The sequence below is a fragment of the Onychostoma macrolepis genome, chromosome 01 (genome assembly GCF_012432095.1).
Source record: "Onychostoma macrolepis isolate SWU-2019 chromosome 01, ASM1243209v1, whole genome shotgun sequence".
Lineage (NCBI taxonomy): Eukaryota > Metazoa > Chordata > Actinopteri > Cypriniformes > Cyprinidae > Onychostoma > Onychostoma macrolepis.
This window is the reverse complement of record NC_081155.1, coordinates 3,587,592-3,599,812: the sequence shown is the minus strand read 5'-3', so window position 1 is coordinate 3,599,812 and position 12,221 is coordinate 3,587,592. Positions and strand designations below refer to the sequence as shown.

At 36.3% G+C, this 12,221-nt stretch overlaps 1 protein-coding gene across 3 annotated transcripts in view; it reads right to left on the bottom strand.

The window, feature by feature from the left end:
- LOC131544542 (uncharacterized) overlaps positions 1-12,221 on the bottom strand; it is a 71,774-nt gene that overhangs the window by 33,016 nt on the left and 26,537 nt on the right. For 2 of the 3 annotated variants that reach the window (XM_058782857.1, XM_058782842.1), the window contains exons 6-16: positions 10,613-10,626; positions 10,237-10,383; positions 10,054-10,154; positions 9,693-9,801; positions 7,134-7,225; positions 6,916-7,013; positions 5,497-5,633; positions 3,692-3,751; positions 1,468-1,545; positions 1,261-1,365; positions 801-945 (exon numbers count right to left, since the gene is read on the bottom strand). In XM_058782857.1, coding sequence (XP_058638840.1) covers positions 801-945; positions 1,261-1,365; positions 1,468-1,545; positions 3,692-3,751; positions 5,497-5,633; positions 6,916-7,013; positions 7,134-7,225; positions 9,693-9,801; positions 10,054-10,154; positions 10,237-10,383; positions 10,613-10,626 — 1,086 coding nt within the window. The remainder of the gene's footprint in view (positions 1-800; positions 946-1,260; positions 1,366-1,467; positions 1,546-3,691; positions 3,752-5,496; positions 5,634-6,915; positions 7,014-7,133; positions 7,226-9,692; positions 9,802-10,053; positions 10,155-10,236; positions 10,384-10,612; positions 10,627-12,221) is intronic. The other variant, XM_058782848.1, reaches the window with a different exon arrangement.

Genomic DNA, 12,221 nt, shown 5'->3' with positions numbered 1-12,221 from the left:
AATCCGGTCGGAGGTCGCCATCGGAGGTCGCCATTCCATCATATTGACTCTCGCTCCACACAGATTGTTGCATGTCACACTGGACTGCATTTCCCATCATCCATTGCACTGATCACACAGCTGTCACCAATCACACGCTCACCTGAGAGCTATTACACACTCAGATCCTGCTCAAATCGCTGAGTACTGTTCTGCATTGTTTGCATATATCGTTTTATTTGTGATAGCAATGTTACGGAGCCATCTCCGAGTTTTGTTTAGTTCCTAGTTCTAGATTAGTCACGTCTAGTTTTGTGCCTGATTTCCTGTTTCCTGATTCTCGCCTTTGTATCTTGGATTAATCCTTTGCCTTGCTGTTTTTGGATTCTGTTTGTACCTCGCCTGGATTATAGTCTTGCCCTGTTGGATTACGTTCGCCATTGATTAACCCTCGCTTGTTTTCCGGACTGCTCTTGTCTTGTCTTCTACATACCTGTTTGCCATTGTCTGACCCATGCCTGATTGTGACCACATCTGTCAATAAAAGCATGCACATGGATCCGCACGCCTCACGTCTCGTTCACTCCGTTACAGCTACAGTTAATTCTGGCAGCTGAGGTAAATAATTATAATTAATTGCAATTATTTATATACATTTCCCTTTCGAGCTAATTTGCTAGATTTGTGTTTGAACTGATTTTGAGGATGGTTAAAAGCATCTGTTATATATGAAAATACATAAAAAGGTAGAAAGTAAAGAGGCAGGCACAAAGATAACACAGATGATGCTTTACTACAAATGCATGGAAATGCAGAGTAACCTGAATCAATGAACTCATTGTTCTTGCACCACTTATGGAAGCTCTCCTCTGCTTTCTGCTGGACCTCCTGATAACTGCCATCAGTTTTATTGTAGTACACCCTCACGAGAAATTCATGAAACCTTTTTGGTTTGAGACTGGAGACCTGCAAGACCAAGAGAAGCCAAACCAAGCTTTTAACCAGCTTTTCCCTGACCAGGAATATGCTTTACTTGCCCAAAGATGAATTTAGGTATGTGCACTACAAACTACAGCAATCTAAATAGTCTTTGCTCAGACCCATTCATTTCAGTAAGGATACCATTTATTCATTTTATTTGCATATGTAGCGACCTATATTTAGTGACTAAATTAAACAGATATTATAGAGATTCATAATCATGCCTGTTAGGAGATCAGGATTCAATCACATAAATATTTACAGAACTTTCGTGATTATGATAAGATTTAGATTTCATACCTGGTACTTCTCCAACTTGAATGCTGTCTTCAGGTCACTCTTGCTGTAGAAATGAACATTATCAATGGGCTCATTACCCACTTCACCAAAACCCATGTCAAGAACCTGAATGAGAGGAAATTTCAGATGGAACAGAAAGATAAACTGTGAAAATGAAGAGACAGAAAATGAGCTGATTGTCTTAAATAAACAAACAAACATACATACATAAATGTCAAAGTCCTTAGCATTCAGAGACTGGTTGGGTGTGTTGAACATTTTCTCCCAGTGTTTCTTCAGTTTTTCCTTAAGGTTTGGAAGAATCAAATATACTACACTAAATGAAAAATACTACAGACAAAATATATTTACATTTTTTATAAATCTTTATTAGTATGTCATGCAGTGTGTTACAATTTAAATGGGGGTGTCAACGTTAACGCGTTAACGCATGCGATTAATCAAAACATTTTAACGCATTAATATTTTTTTAACGCAAATTAATCGCTTGATAAGGTTTGACCCCAACTTCTTCCCGGCATCGCGGAAAGTTATCTATCATGTGTGACGAGGGTACAGCGAACCAGTGTTGCCAGGGTAACAGCACAAGTGGGCTATTTTGAAAATACAGTCGCGGGAAAAATTACAGAGCTATTTTGGGCTACTTTTTTAATGTACCGCGGCCGCCCAAAGTGTATATAGACAAATAAAAATTAAAAAGATCCTTTTACTAATGTGTATTATACTTGGAATGTATCCCTGGCAACTTAAGAACGGAGAGGCGGTAACATCACAAACAACGTGAGTTTCAGCCAAAGCTTTTACACAGCAGAAAAACATGACAACAGCCACTATAGATTGTATAAGATAATAAACACACGATTACGATAGGATATGGTCTGTATGTGATTTTTTTTAGGTTAATGTGTACATCTGAAATGATAATTTGTGCAGCGATATAAAAGGCTATAAATAGCATATTTTAACAACAGTAAACAACCAAATTCCACATGTGATCGCAAATGGAAGTTTTACAAACACTCGATGGTGGTTTGAACTGAGTTCTGAGTAAAAGTGTATTATTAATCTCATAAATTGTCTTATGAAGCATGATGCTAATATTAGCTCTAATGCAGCTGCAGAAAAGGTCCAATTCTTCTTCATAAAGCATTTTGTCATAAGACTTCATGTAAGGTCGCAAGAAATGTTTTGTTGTATTTATTTAGAAACACTTTTGATAATAGTTGGGTAAATGTATACTGGGATTGAAGCGATGTGGCTTGGTAAACGTTTTATTGCCAGTTTAAAGTCAGATAATGGCTGAATAAAAACAAAAGAATAATGATAAAAGAATAATAAGGATTATGTATCATACCTGGCGGAAGTGTGAAAGGTTCTGTTTCCTTAAACTAGTTTGTCATGCATTTCTTTTTCAACACATTTACAGGTAAATCCTAGTATTTTAAATAGGTGATTAATCATGATTAATCTCAGTCCAAGACTGTAATTAACACGATTCAATTTTTTAATCGATTGACAGCACTAAATTTAACAAAATATAAATCTGATAAAACTGATAGTTTGTGTGTGAACATCACATAAAAAGATGCATAGTAATATGAAACATAAAACTTTTTTTTATGTTTATGTAGCTGTCACAGATAAATGTATTTTGTCAATATTTCAGTTACTTAATGGAAAGGTATTTTGTTTCTTATAAATGTTGTTTAATATTATGCTGTGTGTAATATTATGAATATTCATTCAGAATTGTACATTTGAGTTGCATAATTTTGGTAATAGTAAAATCTACAGGTGAACAAATGAGTGGTGGTATAGTTTGAACCTGTCATGTGAGCTGGCTACCAAGAGGAGATGCACACAAATTAAGAAGTGTCTGGATAGAATATCTGATCAAAAAATGTCTCCTAATGTCTCCTGAATTTCTGATTGGAAGGCACACACAGTATGCTTGTTTATTTTTTGTTTGTTAATTTATGAGTTAACTATACCGCGTATTGATATCAGTTTAGTAGGCTATAGGCTTGGTTAAGCTACATCATGGACAGAAAGCTCACCCACATTATGTATCTAAATGTAAATTTTAGTTATTTTCAGTTTTTTTTCATGGTGTCCATATTTATGATGTCCTTTGAAAGAAGACATTAAATTAACTTAGATATTTATAAGTATTCATCAAAATAAATACTTACATTCATGTTGTTTAGTTAGAGTAAGTATATTTCCGACAAACAAATAAGTGAAAAGTTGAAATCAATTTGTTTTTACAATAACAATAGACAGTAGACACCAATAATTACTTTTCGCATGAATACATTTATTTCAAGAGGCTTATAAATCTGTTTTCTTGTGAAATTCACAATTACAACAATCCTGCACAATAAAAAAAAAAAAAAAAAAAAAAAGAGATTTGTGAGATGGGAATAAGTACCTGCACTTTCATCATGGTTGCTTTACTAGGTTGGTCTTTAAATTTGGCATCAAGTTTTTCCTAAAGGATTTAGAAGAATAATTAGTCAACCATACATGCAAATATGTCAATAAATGAAACTAAAAGATGAAATAGACAAACATCAGTTTGGTCACAGCAACACCTATAAGTCAACAGTGATAAATATTTCAATTATATTACTAGTGACTGTATTTGACTTTTCAGCCATTTTGCCTAAATTCAGAAGTATGTCTTTAATTGCTCATTGATGCAGTTAGTCTGATGCTGTCAGCCATGGTGGCATGACTTATCATATTTGTGACCCTGGACCACAAAACCAGTCTTAAGTCGCTGGGGTATATTTGTAGCAATAGCCAAAAATACATTGTATGGGTCAAAATTATCCATTTTTATTTTATGCCAAAAATCATTAGGATATTAAGTAAAGATCATGTTCCATGAAGATATTTTGTAAATTTCTTACTGTAAATATATCAAAACCTAATTTTTGTTTGTAATATGCATCGCTAAGACCTTAATTTGGACAACTTTAAAGGTGATTTTCTCAATATTTTGATTTTATTGCACCCTCAGATTCCAGATTTTCAAATAGTTGTATCTCGACCAAATATTGTCATATCCTAACAAACCATGCATCAATGGAAAGCTTATTTATTCCGCTTTCAGATGATGTATAAATCTCAATTTTGAAAAATTGACACTTAAGACTGGTTTTGTGGTCCAGGGTCACATTTATCATTGTATTCAACTGAACAGCTCAATTCAACATTGAACATAAATATGATGTGGCCGGATTACTTCTGATCAAATGAACATGTGCATGTCTGTGTTATAAATAATAAAATAAATAATAAATAAATAAACACTTTGTTCAAATAAGTACAAGCTAGACAGGGAAAGATTAAAGAAAATAAAAAACAATGCTTGAAACTTGGTATTACGAGCCCTTCCTGTGTCTATTTGCCTTTTTAAGATGAATTGCTTGATGTATTCCCTAATTTAGCATCTGCTAAATTAATAAATGTAAATGTGTTAATTTGAGCATGCAAAATTGATATATATATGCTTTGTATACATTTATTTAAAGATTTAAAGGCCATGTTTTGATAGACACATGTTGGCATTAAACAAAATAAATGTGCTATTGTCACAAATCCGGTCTATGAACTTCCATTCACTCACCACCAGAGGTCACTCACTCACCACAGTGACTCTTGCACTACACTAACTGTTGCACGTCAGCTCCGGACTACAGTTTCCATCATCCATTGCACTGACTACACGCACACAGCTGTTTGCACTGATGACACACAGCTGATTCCCATTTGCACGCCTTACTTAAGCCATGGACTTTCTCTCCCTCACTGCTGAGTATTGTATAGCGTTTATCACTCTCCCAATGATAGCTACTCTACGGAGCCCAGTTTTTTGTCATAGTCTTGCCTTGCCTGTTTTTCCCGTGCTCTTATTCTAGCCCGTGTTTCCTGGATTAACCCTTGCCTTGCCTTTTGGATACTGTTTGCCCCAGCCTGGACCATTGCTTTGTTTACGGATTACCTCTTTTGTCTTATTCCTCTGGATATTGTTAGCCCACGATTGAACACGCCTGTTTAGGATACTTCTCTTGCCTTGCCCTCTATATACCTGTTTACCGTTGTTTGACCCTGTTTGCCTGTTATGACCATGTCTATGTTCAGAAATAAAGCTTTGCAATTGGATCCGCACGCCTCACATCTCGTTGACCTCGTTACAGCTATATTCCAGTTTATCAAACACAAAATTACCTCTAATATTTCTTCATTCAGTCGAGCCTCTCCAACAAATTTCGGCAGACGTCTGTTGACAATGTCCTCTAAAATACCTCTGGCTTTTTTCAGCTTTGCAGTGTCTGGCTGGTTAAGAATCTCATCAAAGATGTGATCTGTTGAAAGACAGGGGAAATGGAAATTGTACATATAATTTTAATTTTCAGCGTATAAAGAGTGTAAGTTTTATCTACTGTATATAGACCCAACTTGATATGATGTCAAAAATTAACCTGTCGTTCATTTATACAAAACAGCACAAAAGAAAAAAAGGTACAAAAGCTGTCATTGGTGTAGTATCATCTGTGTCAGTCCTCTGTCGTGTGTTGTGTGTTTCCCGCCCTCATGTTTCTATATTTGGTCATGTTCCTGTCCTTGTTCAGTGTGATTATTAGTTTATTCTGTTCAGGTGTGTGTGTAATTATCCAGTGTATATTAGCTCCTGCCCATTCAGTTCCTTTTCGTCTGGTCTACTTGTTACTGCCCTGCCCTGCCCTGCCCTGCCCTGCCCTGCCCTGCCCTGCCATGCCATGCCCTGTTTGAGTTTATTAAAGACTGTTATTTTGAAAGTTACCCTCATCTCTGTGTTCCTCGTTCCTCCCCGCTGTGTGCACTGTGACAATCTGTGGCTTATTGACCCCTAAAGTCTACATTTTAATACCTTTTGAAACGGTACTGCACACTTTGAACCATTTTTTTTTTCTGACAGTGTATTACGACAGGTCATGTGAATGAAGCTGATCCACAATGACTCTCATCAGAGCGCTGTTATTTAAATCCTCCTTTCATCTGTCTTTCTATGAAATTTCAGTCACACTTTATTTTATGCTCCGATTCTTGCTATTAACAAACCATTAACTATGACTTCTGTGTCAGTAAACTCCTAATTTATTGCTTGTTAATAGTAGTTAAGTTGTTAAGGTAGTTGTTAAATTTAGGTATTGGGTAGGATTAGGGATGTAGAATAAGGTCATGCAGAATATGTGCTTTATAAGTACATATATACTTATGTGCTTTATATACTAATAAACAGCCAATATGTTAATAATAGGCATTCTAATAAACAACTAGTTAATAGTTCCACCATTTGCACCATCAGTCAAACTCTCGACCTCTAGTATTCTGTACATAGGGAATTCCAGTCTAGTACGTTCGTGTTACTGTGTCTTGATTTGAATTACTGGAATTAAAACATGTAAATGTCCATTTTATATGTAGGTCTTAGTCTGCTGGATCTGTTCTGTTACTGTTGCTGGAAGGGAAAAGAGTTTTGCTGAGAACAAAACCAAACCATCAGTACTAACAGACTCTTTTCATATTTATTTACCAACATGTGTATGTTTTCTTCTTTCGTCAGTTCTTTCCTTTCTCTTAATTTATACCAATGCTTTCTCTGACCTGTGAGTTTGGTGTACTCTAGCATGTCGTCTATGGCATCGGAGATCTTGTGATCTGGAATCAGCTTGCCATCAGCTAGTACCAGAGCATCCTTAATCCTAATGTACAAACAGAAACACACGTACACATGTAAAATACAGTAAAAATAGGGGACATTTCATAATACATGTAGAAGAATGACCAATATAAATAAATGTACTCTTTAACACAAAACCTACTTGACGTCAATGATGTAGCCGATCTTGTGCTGAAGAGCCTGACGATGAAGAGTGTATCTGGTGTGAAACATGCCGTAAACAATATCTGCCACCTGTGAGAGAAACAGAGAATCATGGACTAGAGCAGAGAATGAAACACAGAAACATAGAATATTAATCACAGAATAGTGCATTTAAAAATAATATTAATAAAATAGCAACATTAAAGCTGCAAGCAGTGATGATAGGGCCCTCATACCTGTACCACCACCCCATGACTTATGCATTTATTTTTGCCACACTTCCAATTACACACTTCCGATGACTATAAGTCATAGCATAGCAGTTTAGTTACAACAACTACCTATTTCACGGCAATAATAGCATGCATTAACACTTAGCTAAGATGAGCTAAAATTAGCTAAGACTTGCTAGCATGTTTTAACATGTTTAGCACAAGCTGTCATATATTAGTATGTTGCTAGTGCATCACAATCTTAAACATGCCACTTCCTGTTGACAGAAAGAGCTTTTATTGCCAAGTATGCTTGCGCATACAAGGATTTGTTTTAGTGTCGTATGCTTCCAGTTCACAGAGACAACATAAATATAAATAAACAAAAAAATTGAAAAATAAAAATAATTTGAAACAAATGATTGTATGTACAGTTGTGCTATAGATGATAGAATGGAATACAATAGAATGAGATGCAGGGATGTACTTGGATGGAGGTAGTAACAAATAAATATAAGGTTATTGCACATTTTTATTGAATAATGTGGGGAACATCTAACTGTTCATAAGGTGGATTGCCTGGGGGAATAAACTGTTCTTGTGCCTGGCTGTCTTGGTAATTGCAGCCACTTGACTCACTTTTTATAAGTTAGATCTAGGTATTACTTTTTACAGTGTATTTGGCTGAGATTTGGCCCAGTTATGGCTCATGTGTGGCTCATGTCTGTATTCAAGATCTGGGCCACACAAGGGCCGTAATTATTTGCTGCATGTGAGGAAAGTGTTACTGCGTGTTTGGCCCAGAGCTGGGCCAGATGACAATTATGCTATCTGGGGAATTACAACACTTACCTGTGTTCTCTGACAGCAAAACACTGCAAAAACCTAAATGTGTGGATGCATGCCACCATGTTATATATATATATGTGTATGGGAGAGTGGCTAGGCATGCAAAATCCACTTGCCAGTGTTCACTGGCCTGTTTTGTACTACTCAGAGGTGACTGCACAGTCAACACGTGAGATCACGCGATGATCACAGTGACATCACACCATTCTCATACGGTGATCCTCACAGTGTGAGTAATATATGAACTCATTGTGAACTCAAAAAGATGAGCGGGGTTCTTATTTCTGTTAGACATCTACAAAAGCGCTTATTGAGAATTAACAGAGATTTAGATGATGATGTTTTATTGTTTTGTTTGACGTTACCATCGTGGTGAGTAGTGTTTGCTTTAGTTGGGCTCGTGACCCTTGACTTTATAATATTTTATTTTTTGTGGCTGCTGTAACTGTGTTTGTAAAGCACATTTGTTATGGCAAGGAAAACCAAAAAGAGACTGCAACCAGGTGATATTGGTTTGTTATTGATGATAACAGTGCAATCATCACCTAAATTCAGTATGCAGTCTTTGTGAGAAGTTATTAATCTAAAGTTTTTAATAACAGCTCTGTGACTACACAGTATAGGACCCAGCAGTGTCATAATAGTTTATGAAGGATTTTAAAAGCATGATAAGACACAAACATTTTGAACTACTGTGTCATTTAAACACAAAGAGAGACATCAAGAATCAGTGTATGAATCTCAACAATGATGACAATCAAAAGCTTCATGCTGCAATGCATGCTGGGTACCTAGTCTCTGTGCAGTGAGTGCACTTTGACCTCACATTAGTATGAGCACACAGTGAGGACGCTGTGAGGTTACACTTTTAGCTCACTGTGACCTCACATTGTGACCTCATCATGAGTATCCTGTGACATCATGGTGACATCACTGTGAGATCAAATTGTTGACTGGGTGGGGCTCCCAAAGGACACCCCTGACCTCAGTGCCCATGTAACATTGAACGTGACTGAAAGAAAGAATTATTAGGCTTCCTTGTTAAGATTATTAAATGAGTCTGAAAATCAGTTCAAAGTGTTCTCTCCTACTGTGCCCGTTGGCGTATAAATAGCCCAGTTAATTTATTTCAGATTTGCCTTCTTGCAGTTATTTATTGCCTTATTGTCTTTTGATTTGCATTGTCTGCCAGAATGGACTGCCTGTTTGATTTTTTGACCTTTTAAATTATGCTTTTCTGTGATTTTTAAATTGAATAAACTGCTGTGAATGGACCAGCCTCTTTCTTCTGGCATGTTTCATGAACTCCTTACAACATACTTACATATTTATAACATACATACATATTTATAATACATGAAATGTAGCCAGGTTTACTAGGGGCAGCATTATACACCTAAGTGAATAGTATATGCAGTCTTTTGGTGCAAAGATTCAAACAGAACCAAAACACAAATCATGCACACATAGTGAAAATAGTGAAAAAACTGATTTACCTTGTCTCTGAAGCAGATATGATTCCTCCCATCCACCTTACAGACCCGAGCAGATTTCAGCAGACGCTGATGATCAAACCCGTTTGGAATTGCAAGATAATGACAGTCTCTGTACAAAAAGAGCAATTAAACTAATGCAATAGGTGATGAAGCAATACATGAGCCACATAGTTTATTTTCAACTGTAAAATCTAATTTAGCAAAGCTTGTGATTCTTGATCATTTCACAGGCAGAACCCAAAATTGGTCGCAGAACTTTTCACTTTGCTAAATGAAATAACATTTTGACTATTGAAACTGTCAATGACTATAAGTCCCAGAGAAGAAAACAATTTTAACATACTTTTAAAATACTACTTACCGAGACAAATAATCCCATTTATCCACATCAATGCCATTCAGTTTATTTGCCACAATCTCATACAAGAAAGATTTGTTTTCAGGTCTTCCCTTTGCTGTCCACTGCCAGATGAAAAAAAAAAAAAACTTGAACATTGTATCCTGATAAAGACTGGAAGAAAAATCATATTCAGCAGATATTTACCTTACTATCTGAAGATTTGCGTCCCTGTATTAATTCCTCAATGAAGACGATGTCTTCATCTAGATTCAATCCATAGTCCTTCATCACTTTGTCCAGTCCATTCTTCTTTCTCATGCAGTGAAACATCTGAACAGACGCCTCCTCATGCTTCAGAAGATCAACCATATAATGAAATGTACACAGTCATACAAAACAAGGTTGTAGTTTTTCTAATTATAAGTTTATATTGACTTTTAAAAGGCAAGAACCAAATGAAAACACATAGTTGACTATTGCTAAATATTTGTTTCTATATATTACGTAGCTCACTGATTTTGAAATACATGTGTATGGGAAAATATAATGATATCTTTATAAGAGAAGTAATGATGCTTACCTGCCATTTGTTATCTGAGAAATGAAAAGAGATTTTAGACATTATGTTTTATAATCATCAATTCACAGATTTTTATTTATTTATTTTTTTTTTACCAATGAGGTAAAAAAAAAAAAAAACTAGTTCACGAGGGGGTTCTTTAGATTGTGATATAAATCCCAGTCAACACGTGAGATCACGCGATGATCACAGTGACATCACACCATTATCATACGGTGATACTCACAGTGTGAGTAATATATGAGCTCATTGTGAATTCAAAATGTTGAGCAGGTTGAGAGGAGGCAGATCAAATATCAGTCGCTGGGGGACATTCTACTTCCTGTTTCTCAACACTATCACAGAGATATCACAGTGCTCTCACATGATGAGCTCAAGAGTGCACGCCCAGCTAACTGCTGTTGTAACTGTGTTTGTAAAGCACAATTGTTATGGCAAGGAAAACCAAAAAGGGACTGCAACCAGATGATATTGGTTTGTTATTGATGATAACACAATCATCACCTAGATTCAACATACAGTCTTAGTGAGATTTTATTAATCTAAAGTTTCTGAATGTAATAGTTGTGTGATTACACTACAGCAACCAGCAGTCTCATAATCAATTATGAAGAATTATAAAAGCATAAAACACCAACATTATTAACTACCCTGTCATTCAAACACAAAGAGAGACATCAAGAATCAGTGTATGAATCTCAGCAATGGTGACAATCAAAAGCTTCATGCTGCAATGCATGCTGGGTACCTAGTCTCTGTGCAGTGACTGCACTTTGACCTCACATTAGTATGTGCACACAGTGAAGACGCTGTGAGGTTACACTTTTAGCTCACTGTGACCTCATCACGAGTATCCTGTGAGTTCATGGTGACATCGCTGTGAGATCAAATTGTTGACTGGGATGTCAAATGTCAAAATAAACTACAAAACATTGGTCATCACAGATGCAAAGTTGCAAAATGTATCATATTTTGGAAAAGTTTACATAGTTTTTCAGACTATAAGTACGCTGTAAAACGTTGCTGTAAAAAATGGCCAAATTCTAAAAGTAGCACTGTTTTCCATTAAACCAGAAAACAATGCATTCTGGGTAATATTTGTTGTTTTGGAGAAAATAGCCTACTGCAATATACTGTGAATTATCAGCACTCAGAGAGACGCTTCTGAAACACAGTGGTGGAAAGAGTACTAAGAAATTGTACTTAAGTAAAACCACTGCACTCCACTGACGCCTTGGGCTGCTCACATAATATGGCAGAAATGGGGGAACCCAATTTAGATCAAGGGGAACATTCCATCCAAGTTAAGAGCACAGCTATCCTCAGATAGCTATGTGAGCAATACTAGCCTGGAAACACAAGACCACTGAAGAGGCTAAACTAGAAAGCCTCTAGACTCTAGAGGAACTCAAAGGGATCGCTACTTAACCCTTTCAGTGGTGAGTTTAAAATATTCTAGTGGTCCCCCCAAAGTGAGTTTTTTTTAAGGCGACTGTTATTTTAGAACGTGTGCCCTTACTGTTTCCATGGCGACACGTCATGCTTGTCTCGTGACACACCGCAGCGACAATAACACTGCATGACAGATGGATCGCTTTTATTTAGTTTT